Source organism: Cervus elaphus, chromosome 6 (assembly GCF_910594005.1).
Source record: "Cervus elaphus chromosome 6, mCerEla1.1, whole genome shotgun sequence".
Taxonomy (NCBI): Eukaryota; Metazoa; Chordata; class Mammalia; order Artiodactyla; family Cervidae; genus Cervus; species Cervus elaphus.
Genome location: NC_057820.1, coordinates 32170092 through 32183800, shown reverse-complemented (window position 1 = coordinate 32183800; position 13709 = coordinate 32170092). Strand labels below are relative to the sequence as shown.

Here is a 13709-nt window from a genome sequence, read left to right as displayed (position 1 = left end):
AGTGTTAATGAGCCTTAGCATTATTTGAATGAATTACCACTTTGGAACCACGCTTGACTACTCTTTCTCATTCTCAGTCTATACTCTACCCCTTCTTTCACAATCACAACCAGTTCCCTTTCAGTCTGGGTGCAATAGGCTGCCACTGTGCTGGGCCCTGAGGAGGGTGAGTCCAAGTGCATGGGCGCTCTAAGAGCCATCTCCTAGATAGATACAATTTTGTAGCTCTCAGCACTTGCGGCTGCTGCTGCTAAGTCGTGTCCGACTCTGTGCGACCCCGTAGACGGCAGCTCACCAGGCTCCCCCGTCCCTGGGATTCTCCAGGCAAGAACACTGGAGTGGGTTGCCATTTCCTTCTCCAATGCATGAAAGTGAAAAGTGAAAGTGAAGTCGCTCAGTCGTGTCCGACTCTTCACAACCACATGGACTGCAGCCTACCACGCTCCTCCGTCCATGGGATTTCCCAGCAAGAGTACTGGAGTGGGTTGCCATTTTTGTCTCCACTCAGCACTTGACTCCTGTTCATTTTCAGAGTTAGATGTTTTGGAGGCTTGTCTCTAGGTACAGGTCTTAAAAGCTGAGGTGCCTCAAAGACAGAAATATAGATCAATGGAACAGAATAGAAAGCCCAGAGATAAATCCACGAACCTATGGACACCTTATCTTTGACAAAGGAGGCAAGGATATACAATGGAAAAAAGACAACCTCTTTAACAAGTGGTGCTGGGAAAACTGGTCAACCACTTGTAAAAGAATGAAACTAGAACACTTTCTAACATCATACACAAAAATAAACTCAAAATGGATTAAAGATCTAAATGTCAGACCAGAAACTATCAAACTCCTAGAGGAGAACATAGGCAAAACACTCTCCGACATAAATCACAGCAAGATCCTTTATGACCCACCTCCCAGAATATTGGAAATAAAAGCAAAACTAAACAAATGGGACCTAATGAAACTTAAAAGCTTTTGCACTACAAAGGAAACTATAAGTAAGGTGAAAAGACAGCCCTCAGATTGGGAGAAAATAATAGCAAATGAAGCAACAGACAAAGGATTAATCTCAAAAATATACAAGCAACTCCTGAAGCTCAATTCCAGAAAAATAAATGACCCAATCAAAAAATGGGCCAAAGAACTAAACAGACATTTCTCCAAAGAAGACATACAGATGGCTAACAAACACATGAAAAGATGCTCAACATCACTCATTATTAGAGAAATGCAAATCAAAACCACAATGAGGTACCATTACACGCCAGTCAGGATGGCTGCTATCCAAAAGTCTACAAGCAATAAATGCTGGAGAGGGTGTGGAGAAAAGGGAACTCTCTTACACTGTTGGTGGGAATGCAAACTAGTGCAGCCACTATGGAAAACAGTGTGGAGATTCCTTAAAAAACTGGAAATAGAACTGCCATATGACCCAGCAATACCACTTCTGGGCATACACACTGAGGAAACCAGATCTGAAAGAGACACGTGCACCCCTACGTTCATCGCAGCACTGTTTATAATAGCCAGGACATGGAAGCAACCTAGATGCCCATCAGCAGATGAATGGATAAGGAAGCTGTGGTACATATACACCATGGAATATTACTCAGCCATCAAAAAGAATTCATTTGAATCAGTCCTAATGAGATGGATGAAACTGGAACCCATTATACAGAGTGAAGTAAGCCAGAAAGATAAAGAACATTACAGCATACTAACACATATATATGGAATTTAGAAAGATGGTAACAACAACCCTATATGCAAAACAGAAAAAGAGACACAGAAGTACAGAACAGACTTTTGAACTCTGTGGGAGAAGGTGAGGGTGGGATGTTTCAAAGGAACAGCATGTATACTATCTATGGTGAAACAGATCACCAGCCCAGGTGGGATGCATGAGACAAGTGCTCGGGCCTGTTGCACTGGGAAAACCCAGAGGAATCGGGTGGAGAGGGAGGTGGGAGGGGGGATCGGGATGGGGAATACGTGTAAATCTATGGCTGATTCATATCAATGTGTGACAAAACCCACTGAAATGTTGTGAAGTAATTAGCCTCCAACTAATAAAAAAATTAAAAAAAAAAAAAAGTTGAGGTACCTGATTTGGGGTTCAAACTTTTCACTCATCAGGGAGAATCTCTGGGTTTGAGATTTTTTCCTGGTGTGGCAGAAAAGGATTTATTGCAGGATTGTGTCCCAGCCTCTCCAACCTGCTTCAATGTGACTTTCTTCTCATTTGCCCAATGTGCAGTAGTTACTCAGTCAACCTTTGGGGTTTTTTGCTTTTTTTTTAAGAGAAAATTGTTTCTTCTGTATCTGTAGATTCAGTGAGTCCATGGGAGGAGGTGATTTTTTCTTCCTGCTTCACCATCTTAAACCAGAACCCCAAAGAATCTTACTTCTCACCTGTATGCTGCATCAACTCCTGTGCTCCTAAATTGTAGATAGGAATACCAACTAGACTCTCATTTTTGCAAGGCGGTTTATCTGTTATAAATTTGATTATCCATCCTCTCTGATGCAGCATTTCTACTTTTAGAAGTTTAATCTTCAAAATACACTCTTTCAGTGCAAGGAGATATGTATACATACAGCATCTTAACTTTATCTTTAAATCAAAAAATATTGTTAACAACCCAAGGGTCCATCAAAAAGGCAATGGCTAAATCAATCTTGACATACACTTGTAGTGAAAAACTATATAGCCAGCTAAATATATATGCAGTCATTGGGAAAATATTAAAAATAAATTACTAATAAGATGTGTTGGATGGCTGTGTGCTGGCCAAAGCAGTCCTTCCTCCTACTGGGGCTCTTGGCATCTCTGTGACCAGCGAGCTGGACATCTTCATGGGGAACATGACCCTCATCAATGAGGATGTGTATCACCTCTGGCTGGATGGTGATTTGGTGAGTACTTGGTGGCCCTGAGGGTGTGCTTGCTGGGGGATCCTGAAGCAGCCTGGCACCACAGCAGCGATGCTTCAGAGCGACACCATGGACCACTATGGTAATTTCCATGTGCTTGAGCACCTGCTCCATGCACCACCAAAACTGCGGCACCAGCTCATCTTCCAGATCCTGCTCTCTCAACAGGCACTGTTCATCTAGAGGGACTCTGCCGCTGATCAGGCCTTCGTGCGGGAGGCGCTGGGCAAGAATCTGTCCAAGGGCACCAAGAAAGACCTGGATGACATAGGAACCAAAACCGGCATCACCCTCAAGAGCTACTGGAGGCAGTCTGACAACTTTAAGCGAGTCTTAAAGGTGGTAGAGGAAATGAAGGACTCCCTGGTCGACAACACCCAGCAGCACTTCCTCCTGTTCGAGCGACTGGCCAGGGACTATGCAGCCATTGTCTTCTTCGCCAACAATCGTTTTGAGACAGAGAAGGAAAAAACTGCAGTCTCTGAGCTTCTGGGATTTTGCCTTCTGTGCTGAGTTCATGAGGGTCCCAAACTGGACCCTCAGAGTTGCAGACTCCTAGGTGGATGACATGGATGCTAACTTTGAGGAGGAGAGTCTCCAGGACTTGAAGGAGATCAAACTACCCTCTGGGGAAAGTTCCGTGTCTTCTCGAAGATGGAAGCCAGGTCCTGGGGGCTGAAGAATGTGGCCTCCAAGCTGACCCACAATAAGGATGTCCGAGACCTATTTATGGGCCTTGTGGAGAAGTTCATGGAACCCTGTGGCCCAGACCACTGACCGCTGAATGATTAGCCCCCTGGGAGGGCTACATGGATACCCTCCCACCCTCCTTGGCTGCCTCCTGTGTCTCTATCATGACTGAGGCCCCTGCCACACACTGACAATAAAGTGGCCATGACTTTGAAAAAAAAAAAAAAGATGTGTTATTTCTGAGCATGAAACTATTAAAGAGGGGACTTTTGCTTTCTGTTTTTTGTAGTATTATGTTATTTGAATTTTACACAATTTCGTATTGCTTTTGTAATCTGGAAAAATAGAGCTTTAAAGGGATCATTGTTATATATCTCATCCCCCTTTTCATTGCCACAGCACCCCATACATCCATTATTTACTCTTTTCTTCTTTCCCATAAACTATTCATCTACTGGCTGGCTGATAGACACAAAAACAAAACCTCCCACTACCCCAGCTATATGATTTACCTCACACCTTCATATCACAGAAAACCTTCTTGAATGGGTAAATTACATTCTACCTCACATTTACTTCACTGCAGTCTACTTCCTCCCCTTCTGTTCAACTGAGTCATTTCTCTACTTGAACACTAATGACTTCCTCCTTGACATTTCCCATGGATTCTTTCTAGTCATATTACTTGGTCTCTCAGGAATCTTGTCAATGTTGACCACTCCCTCACCAAAACTTCCTGTTACTAGTTTCAGTGGTGCCTCTCTCGATTCTTTGCTTTGCCTGCTCCTTTCCTGTCTATTTCCTAGTTTGCTATTTTTCTTCTGTTTCCTTAAATATGTCATTCCTCAAGTTTTCTTCACCATCCTTTTTTTCTTGCATTACCCCTTTTTTGAGAAATTCTGTTGACACCCACACTTTCTAATACTCTGAGCTGATGTTGAGCAAATTTATGTCTTCAACTCAGTTTCCATTTCCTCCCTTATGTCAGACTCATATTTCAGGCTCATAGGATCACTTAGTATCTCAAATCAATATCTCTAAGGCTGACTTTATCTTTCCAACAAATTTGCACATCTTTATATTATGATAATAGAAGAAAGAATAATGAATAGCAAGATTTCTGGGATGAAGGGGTAAATAAATTAGAAAGTGATTCAGAAGATAGAATTGGTTGTTGTTTTTCAGTTGCTCAGTCACGTCTGACTCTTTGCAACCCCATGGACTGCATCATGCCTGGCTTCCCTGTCCTTCACCAACTCTCAAAGTTTGCTCAAACTTATGTCCATTGAGTTGGTGATGCTATCCAACCATCTCATCCTCTGTCATCCCCTTCTCCTCCTGCCTTCAATCCTGCCCAGCATCAGAGTCTTTTCCAGTGAGTTGGCTCTTCGCATCAAGTGGCCAAAGTATTGGAGCTTTGGCTTCAGTATCAGTCTTTCCACTGAATAATCAGGGTTGATTTCCTTTAGGATTGGCTGATTTGATCTCCTTGCTGTCCAAAGGGAATCTCAAGATTCTTCTCTACCGCCACAGTTCAAAGGCATCAATTCTTCAGCACTCAACCTTTTTTATTGTCCAGCTGTCACATCCATAATGACTACTGGAAAAACCATAACATTGACTATATGGACTTTTGTAGGAAAAGTAAGGTCTCTTCTTTTTAATACACTGTCTAGGTTTGTCTTTGCTTTAGTTGCAAGGAGCAATAGTTCTTCTCCAGTAGCATATTGGACACCTACTGACCTGAGGGCTTCATCTTTCACTGTCATGTCTTTTTGCCTTTTCATATTGTTCATGGGGTTCTCGAGGCAAAAATGCTGATGTGGTTTGCCATTCCCTTCTCCAGTAGGCCACATTTTATCAGAACTCTCCACCATGACCCATCTCTCTTGGGTGGCCCTACACATCATGACTCATGGTTTCATTGAGTTAGGCAAGGTTGTGATCCATGATTGAGGTCTTCATTCTGTCTTCCCTCTGATGGACAAGATGCTTGTGCAAGCTTCCTGATGGGAGGGATTGGCTGTGGGGAAAACTGGGTCTTGTTCTGGTGGGCAAGGCTATGCTCAGTAAGCCTTTAATCCAAATTTCTGCTGATGGTTGAGGCTGTGTAATGTCAGAAATGAAATTGAAAGAAGCTTACACCTTGGAAGAAAAGCTATGACAAACCTAGACAGCATATTAAAAAGCAAAGATATTACCTTGCCGACAAAATTCTGTAAGGTCAAAGCTATGGTTTTCCCAGTAATCATGTATAGATATGAGAATTGGACAATAGAGAATACTGAACATCAAAGAATTGACGCTTTTGAACTGCGGTGTTGGAGAAGACTCTTGAGAGTCCCTTGGACTGCAAAGAGATCTAACCAGTCCATCCTAAAGGAAATCAGTCCTGAATATTCATTGGAAGGACTGATTCTGAAGCTGAAACTCCAATCCTTTGGTCACCTGACACAAAGAGCTGATTCCTTGGAAAAGACCCTGATACTGGGAAAGATTGAAGGTAGGAGGAGACGTGGACAACAGAGGATGAGATGGTTGGATGGCATCACCAACTCAATGGATGTGAATTTGAGCAAGCTCCAGGAGTGGGTGAAGGACAGGGAAGCCAGGTGTGCTGCAGTCTATGGGGACACAAAGAGTTGAACACAACTGAGCGACTGAACTGAACTGTACAGAATGGCAGTAAGGGTGACCTCCTTCAAAATGACTTTTGCCAGCATGCCAGGCCTCCCAGAACTGTTGTAGTCAGTTCCCTGGCCCCACGACAGGCCACTGTTGACCCACACCTTCCCTGCAGACTCCCAAGCACACACAGGCAAGTCTGACTCATTCTCTTATGGTGTCACTGCTCCTTTCTCCTGGGTCCTGGTGCACACAAGGTTTTATTTGTGTTCTCCAAGAGTCTCTGTTTCCCTAGTCCTGTAGAATTGGTAGAACTTAGTTGTTTACGAAGTTCAAGGGGCCCAGGAAAGGGAGGAGCATGGATGACTTCCAGGTTTCTTATTAGCATAATTAGGTTTTCTTGAGTTTGAGAATTTTCTGTGAAACACCCACATGGAAGTGTGCATGGGCAAGCATATAGTTCTAGAACCAGGACAAAAATTTAGACTGGAAATAGAAACTTGGATTTCCATAGCATAGAAAACCATGATGTGGGTGAATGAAGTCCCCTTGAAAGACTGAAAATTTGCTAACTGGAGAAGCAGATACATATCCAAGAAAAAGTAATATTTTGAACATCAAAGAGTATGGAATTTTCAAGAGAAAGTGGGCAACTAAGTAACAGGCTGATGAGCAACTGGGAGCTTTTTTCATCGAAAAAATGCTGGAAATAGCAGCTGTTTTCTTCTGGAAATTACAAATAATTTGTATAAAGATAATACATTATTTTAAGATCCTCATATAGTATTTTGCTTTAAGTGTTATGCCTTGGATTCTATTTACTGATGGATGATGAAATTGAAGAAAGTGGAGAAAACTACTAGACTATTCACGTATGACCTAAATCAAATCTCTTATGACTATACAGCAGAAGTGAGAGATATATTTAAGGGACTAGATCTGATAGACAGAGTGCCTGATTAACTATGGAGGGAGGTTCTTCACATTATACAGGAGACAGGAATCAAGATCTTCCCCAAGAAAAAGAAATGCAAAAAGCAAAATGGCTGTCTGAGGAGGCCTTACAAAGAGCTGTGAAAAGAAGGGAAGTGAAAAGCAAAGGAGAAAAAGAAAGATATTCCCATTTGAATGCAGAGTTCCAAAGAATAGCAAGGAGAGATAAGAAAGCATTCCTCAGCCATCAGTGCAAAGAAATAGAGGAAAACAATAGAATGGGAAAGACTAGAGACCTCTTCAAGAAAATTAGAGATACCAAGGGAACATTTCATGCAAAGATGGGCTCAATAAAGGACAGAAATGGTATGGACCTAACAGAACCAGAAGATATTAAGAAGGGGTGGCAAGAATACACAGAAGAACTGTACAAAAAAGATCTTCATGACCCAGATAATCATGATGATGTGATCACTCACTTACAGCCAGACATCCTGGAATGTGAAGTCAAGTGGGCTTTAGGAAGCATCACTATGAACAAAGCTAGTGGAGGTGATGAAATTCCAGTTGAGTTATTTCAAATCCTGAAAGATGATGCTGTGAAAGTGCTGCACTCAATATGCCAGAAAATTTGGAAAACTCAGCAGTGGCCAAGGGACTGGAAAAGGTCAGTTATCATTCCAATCCCAAAGAAAGGCGATGCCAAAGAATGCTCAAACTACCGCACAATTGCACTCATCTCACACAGTAGTAAAGTGATGCTTAAAATTCTCCAAGCCAGGCTTCAGCAATACGTGGACTGTGAACTTACAGATGTTCAAGCTGGTTTTAGAAAAGGCAGAGGAACCAGAGATCAAATTGCCAATATCTGCTGGATCATCAAAAAAGCAAGAAAGTTTCAGAAAACATCTATTTCTGCTTTATTGACTATGCCAAAGCCTTTGACTGTGTGGATCACAATAAACTGTGGAAAATTCTGAAGGAGACGGGAATACCAGACCACCTGACCTGCCTCCTGAGAAACCTATATGCAGGTCAGGAAGCAACAGTTAGAACTGGACATGGAAAAACAGACTGGTTCCAAATAGGAAAAGGAGTATGTCAAGGCTGTATATTGTCACCTTGCTAATTTAACTTATATGCAGAGTACATCATGAGAAACGGTGAGCTGGAGGAAGCACAAGCTGGAATTAAGATTGCTGGGAGAAATATCAATAACCTCAGATATGCAGATGATACCACCCTTATGGCAGAAAGTGAAGAAGAACTAAAGAGCCTCTTGATGAACGTGAAAGAGGAGAGTGAAAAAGTTGGCTTAAAGCTCAACATTCAGAAAACGAAGATCATATCATCTGGTCCCATCACTTCATGGCAAATGGATGGAGAAACTGTGGAAACAATGGCTGACTTTATTTTTCTGGGCTCCCAAATCACTGCAGATGGTGACTGCAGCCATGAAATTAAAAGACGCTTATTCCTTGCAAGGAAAGTTATGACCAACCTAGATAGCATATTAAAAAGCAGAGACATTACTTTGCCAACAAATTTCCACCTAGTCGGTTTTTCCAGTGGTCATGTATGGATGTGAGTTGGACTGTGAAGAAAGCTGGTTGCCGAAGAATTGATGCTTTGAACTGTGGTGTTGGAGAAGACTCTTAAGAGTCCCCTGGACTGCAAGGAGATCCAACCAGTCCATCCTAAAGGAGATCAGTCCTGGATATTCATTGGAAGGCCTGATGTTGAAGCTGAAACTCCAATACTTTGGCCACCTGGTGTGAAAAGCTGAGTCATTGGAAAAGACCCTGATGCTGGGAAAGATTGAGGGCGGGAGGAAAAGGGGATGACAGAGGATGAGATGGTTGGATGGCATCACCCACTCAATGGACATGGGTTTGGGTGAATCCAGGAGTTGGTGATGGACAGGGAGACCTGGTGTGCTGTGGTATATGGGGTCACAAGGAGTTGGATATGACTGAGTGACTGAACTGAACTGAACTGATGAACAGATCTGAGATCTTAAATCTTATAGCAAAAAAAAAAAAAAGAAAAAAAAGAAAAAGATGAGTGAAATGAAAGAAAGGAGAGAAAAATGGTAGGAAGGAGAATCAAGAAGAGAAAAAAAAAACCCTCATCTACTACACTATTTTACATAGGACACTTATTTGTTATTAAACCAAGAGGTGTGGCTTAGGTCCCTATTTGTTCTAACTAGTTTCCAAAAAACAAACAAGTCAAAAAACCCAATTCTATAATATAGCCACCGATAACACTTAGAATCTGTCTGCAGTGCAGGAGACCTGGGTTTGATCCCTGGTTTGGGAAGATCCCCTGGAGACAGGAAAGGCTACCCACTCCAGTATTCTGGCCTGGAGAATTCCATGAACTGTACAATCCATGGCGTTGCTGAGTCAGACACGACTGAGAGACTTTCACTTTTATTTTTCCCTCAAAATCATCTTGCAAATTCTTTCTTTTGGATTTAAAGAATAAGTAAGGTACATTGTAACCCACAACTTAACACAGAAGAGATACAAAATTAATCTGTTAAATTATATCACATATGAACAATTCAAACTATTTATTACTGACCAGGCTAACAGCTTTAGCTTCAAATTATAATCAGAAGTCAGTATTTTAGATCTACATACCTGAACTTGATAATGTGAGACTTGACAAATTTTCCCCTCAATGAAGATTTATGAAATGCATTTTTCACCTGTTCCAAAAATATTCAAAATATGTCAGCAAGGATAATTTTCTAAAATTCTGCAAGTTGATTCAAAGCTCAAAACATTTTTTAAAAACTTAAAAGCAAAACACATTGACTGACATTTCACAATTGCTGAACTTGAGGAGTCTCTTTTTGTACTCTGTTCAGTGATTTCAGCTGAACTCTGCCTTAGAAATTATATGAGCTGGGGAACCATAGGAGGGGGGCTAGGAGTAATGTCTGCTGTGTTACACTCGGAAAGAGATAAAAGAGAGTAAACAGACTGGGTTCTGAAAAGTAAGAGAAGTATTCACTATGAGATGGAGACTTTTACTGTAGGTACACCAAGGAAATGAAAAGAACTCTGGCAGGTGGTAGGTCATAAATTCAGTCCATGGTCACACCATCCTGAACATGCTGGGTCTCATCTGATCTCAGAAGCAGAGTCAGGCTTGGTTAGTACTTGGAAGAGATAATGAATGTGAGAATGAATGCATAATGGTGTCACATGGTTCTCAAACCTGGAGAAAAATATTACCAAATATCCTGTCATAACCTACGCCCAATTCAGCACTCAAGATGCTCTTAGGAAGGCTCAGATGGACTGGAACACATAGCCTATGGGTGTATGTGTGTTAGTTGCTCAGTTGTGTCCGATTCTTTGCAACGCCATAGACTATAGCCTGCCAGGCTCCTCTGTCCATGGGATTTTCCAGACAAGAATACTGGAGTGGGTTGCCATTTCCTTCTCCAGAGGATCTTCCCAATCCAGGGATCAAACCTGGGTCTCCTGCATTGGCACACAGATTCTTTACCACTAAGCCACCTGGGAACCAAACACAGATACTACAAGCTGGTGACCAATTGACAAACAATGAGCCTTTTTATTCTTTCTTATATTTTGTTTGACTTCTGAGTCTTTGTTCCCAAGAACAATTACTTCAATTATGAACAAATCAGCACAATTCAAATGAGCCCTCTAATGACAGCATTCATTTGTAAATAAATTTAAAGGTTTTTATTTTATTGAATAACTTCAAAATTACTTGTTTTAAAGAGTACTAGAGTCCTATTTATATTCCTTTATGTTTAAGTCAGTCTGAATCTTATACAAAATTTAGTGACTGGCACAGAAAACAAGAAAAATAGTTGCATTTTTACTTAATATATTTACTTCCTTTCCTTTCCTTTACTATATATTACATTTTAAGGATATATATATACACATACATATCTTTAAGCAGATATATATCCTTAAAAAAAGTTTATTTAATATTTCCCTGATTTGGTGTTTACAAATACAAATTCAACCAGGATTTGATTTTCTCCTCAGCAAAGTATCCAAATCCTTAGGCTTCTAATTTACCAGACAGATTCCAGGTGGACCACTGCCATTCTGTTCTCTCTTAAGATATTGGAAAGCAGTTTGGGAATTTTCTAGTCTAGTGCCTTAATTTTCACATAAGGGAATTTTTCCAGAATGACAAAGAGATGTGCCAAATGGCACATCAGTGGCTAATAGATGGTCCTAGAAGTAGGTGTCCCAGCTCCTGGTTTAAGGTAATTTCCATCACGTCATTTCACTAATTACCTCACAGACTATCAGAAAACTTCCAAATTATTCTCTAAGTAGTCTGGCAATGATAAGTCTTCACCCAGGTTCTTGCTCTTTTGGCCTATACTGCTAAGGTTTCCCAGGTGGTGCTAGTGGTAAAGAACACGTCTGCCAATGCAGGAGATGTAAGAGATGCGGATTTGATCCCTAGGTTGGGAAGATGCCCTGGAGGAGGTCACAGCAACCCACTCCACTATTCTTGCCTGGAGAATCCCACAGACAATGGGGCCTAGTAGGCTGTGGTCTGCAAGGATCACTAAGAGTCAGACATGACTGAATCAACTTAGCATGCATACTTAGTTTTCCACTATTTAAACTATTTCTTTTATTCCTTAGGATACATGTTGATGACCTAAGGATAAAGATGAATATCCAAGGATTTCCTATAGATTTATGTACTAAAAACTTGTCCAAGGTTGGATACTTTTTAGTACTAAAATACTACTCAAGTATGTGTCTGAATAGTTTCAATCTTGTGTCTTTTGCTAAAGGTCTCTTCTTGAGGAAATCAGTGACACAACCACCATATTTTGGGTCACCCTCACATTCTCAGAATTTCTGGACTCTGCTGATCAATAGAGTATCACTAGCTAAAGAAGTGTAAGTAAGAGGGACAAAGAGAAAAGACTAAAGGTCACTAGGTTTAGTCTCGTAAGGAATATTCCTCCAAGTCACGTGTTGTCAATTTTGTTTTATGTCTCTCAGGTAGGGTCTCTCCCCATTTTGCAATGATATACCAGATCAGTTAAATGGATATTTGAGAAGCTAGGATACTAAAAATTTTGGTAAAAAGTGATAGCAAATGCCCTAGAAATGGGGAGAAATGCTTACCATTGATTCAATTTTCTGGCTCATTTCTGTGAAATTTTCAGAAGCCTCTCTTCCAAACTCACCATATACTTTGTTACTTGTAAATGACAATGTGCTGTAGTAATTGTAGGTCTTCTTTTGATCTATAAGAAAAGAGGCAAAAATGTATCATACTTTTTATCTGATGTGTGTAAAGCATCAGGCATTTTCTTGTTTGGTAGTTGAACATTCAGAAAACTAAGATCATGGCTTCTGGTCCCATCACTTCATGGGAAATAGATGGGGAGACAGTGGAAACAGTGTCAGACTTTATTTTTTGGGGCTCCAAAATCACTGCAGATGGTGACTGCAGCCATGAAATTAAAAGATGCTTACTCCTTGGAAGGAAAGTTATGACTAACCTAGATAGCATATTAAAAAGCAAAGACATTATTTTTCCAACAAAGGTCTGTCTGGTCAAGGCTATGGTTTTTCCAGTGGTCATATATGGATGTGACAGTTGGACTGTGAAGAAAGCTGAGCGCTGAAAAATTGATGCTTTTGAACTGTGGTGTTGGAGAAGACTCTTGAGAGTCCCTTGGACTGCAAGGCGATCTAACCAGTCCATCCTAAAGGAGATCAGTCGTGGGTGTTCATTGGAGGGACTGATGCTGAGGCTGAAACTCCAATACTCTGGCCACCTCATGTGAAGAGTTGACTCATTGGAAAAGACCCTGATGCTGGGAAGGATTGGGGGCAGGAGGAGAAGGGGATGACAGAGGATGAGATGGCTGGATGGCATCACTGACTTTATAGGCATGAGTTTGAATAAACTCCGGGAGTTGGTGATGGACAGGGAGGCCAGGCGTGCTGCAATTCATGGGGTCGCAAAGAGTCGGACATGACTGAGCGACTGAACTGAGACAGACTGAGACAGGAGAAAATGTCCCACCCAAATCATCTCCATCATCCTGCTCTGAGCTTCATGGTTATCTCAAAATAAAAGACAGCAACATTCATCATTAGAAGATTTACAGTGTAAAATCATTTTAAGATTTAGAGTGTAAAATCCATACAAAATGCTCGGTGTTCCTGTAGGCTAATTAGTTACATGGATATTTCTGAATAAACCACAAGAAGCAGCTAGTCAGGCCATCTGAACACACTAACAGGAATAGATTCAGAAGCTTCCCAAGAGCAAACACATTTTTATATTTTAAAAGTAGATTTCTCTCAATTCCATAAACTATCCATCAATTCTGGCTGCAAGGATCTAGAATAAGAAAATTTATTCTTGCTAAAGAAGGAGGTGAGGGTAGGGATTAAAATACCAGGAGTTTAGTGAATAGAATTTTAAGGAGCTAGAGTTGCCACCTTGGTAACCCTCCAGGGACAGTACATAGTTTCACCTGGTTC

General features: G+C 41.1%; 1 protein-coding gene and 1 pseudogene across 1 annotated transcript in view; one reads left to right on the top strand and one right to left on the bottom strand.

Annotated features, from left to right (window-relative positions):
* Positions 1-13709, bottom strand: part of LOC122696532 (transmembrane protease serine 11E-like) — a 120831-nt gene that overhangs the window by 22679 nt on the left and 84443 nt on the right. The window contains exons 5-6 of the mRNA XM_043906623.1: positions 12336-12457; positions 9828-9895 (exon numbers count right to left, since the gene is read on the bottom strand). Coding sequence (XP_043762558.1) covers positions 9828-9895; positions 12336-12457 — 190 coding nt within the window. The remainder of the gene's footprint in view (positions 1-9827; positions 9896-12335; positions 12458-13709) is intronic.
* LOC122696206 lies at positions 2247-3723 on the top strand (annotated as a pseudogene).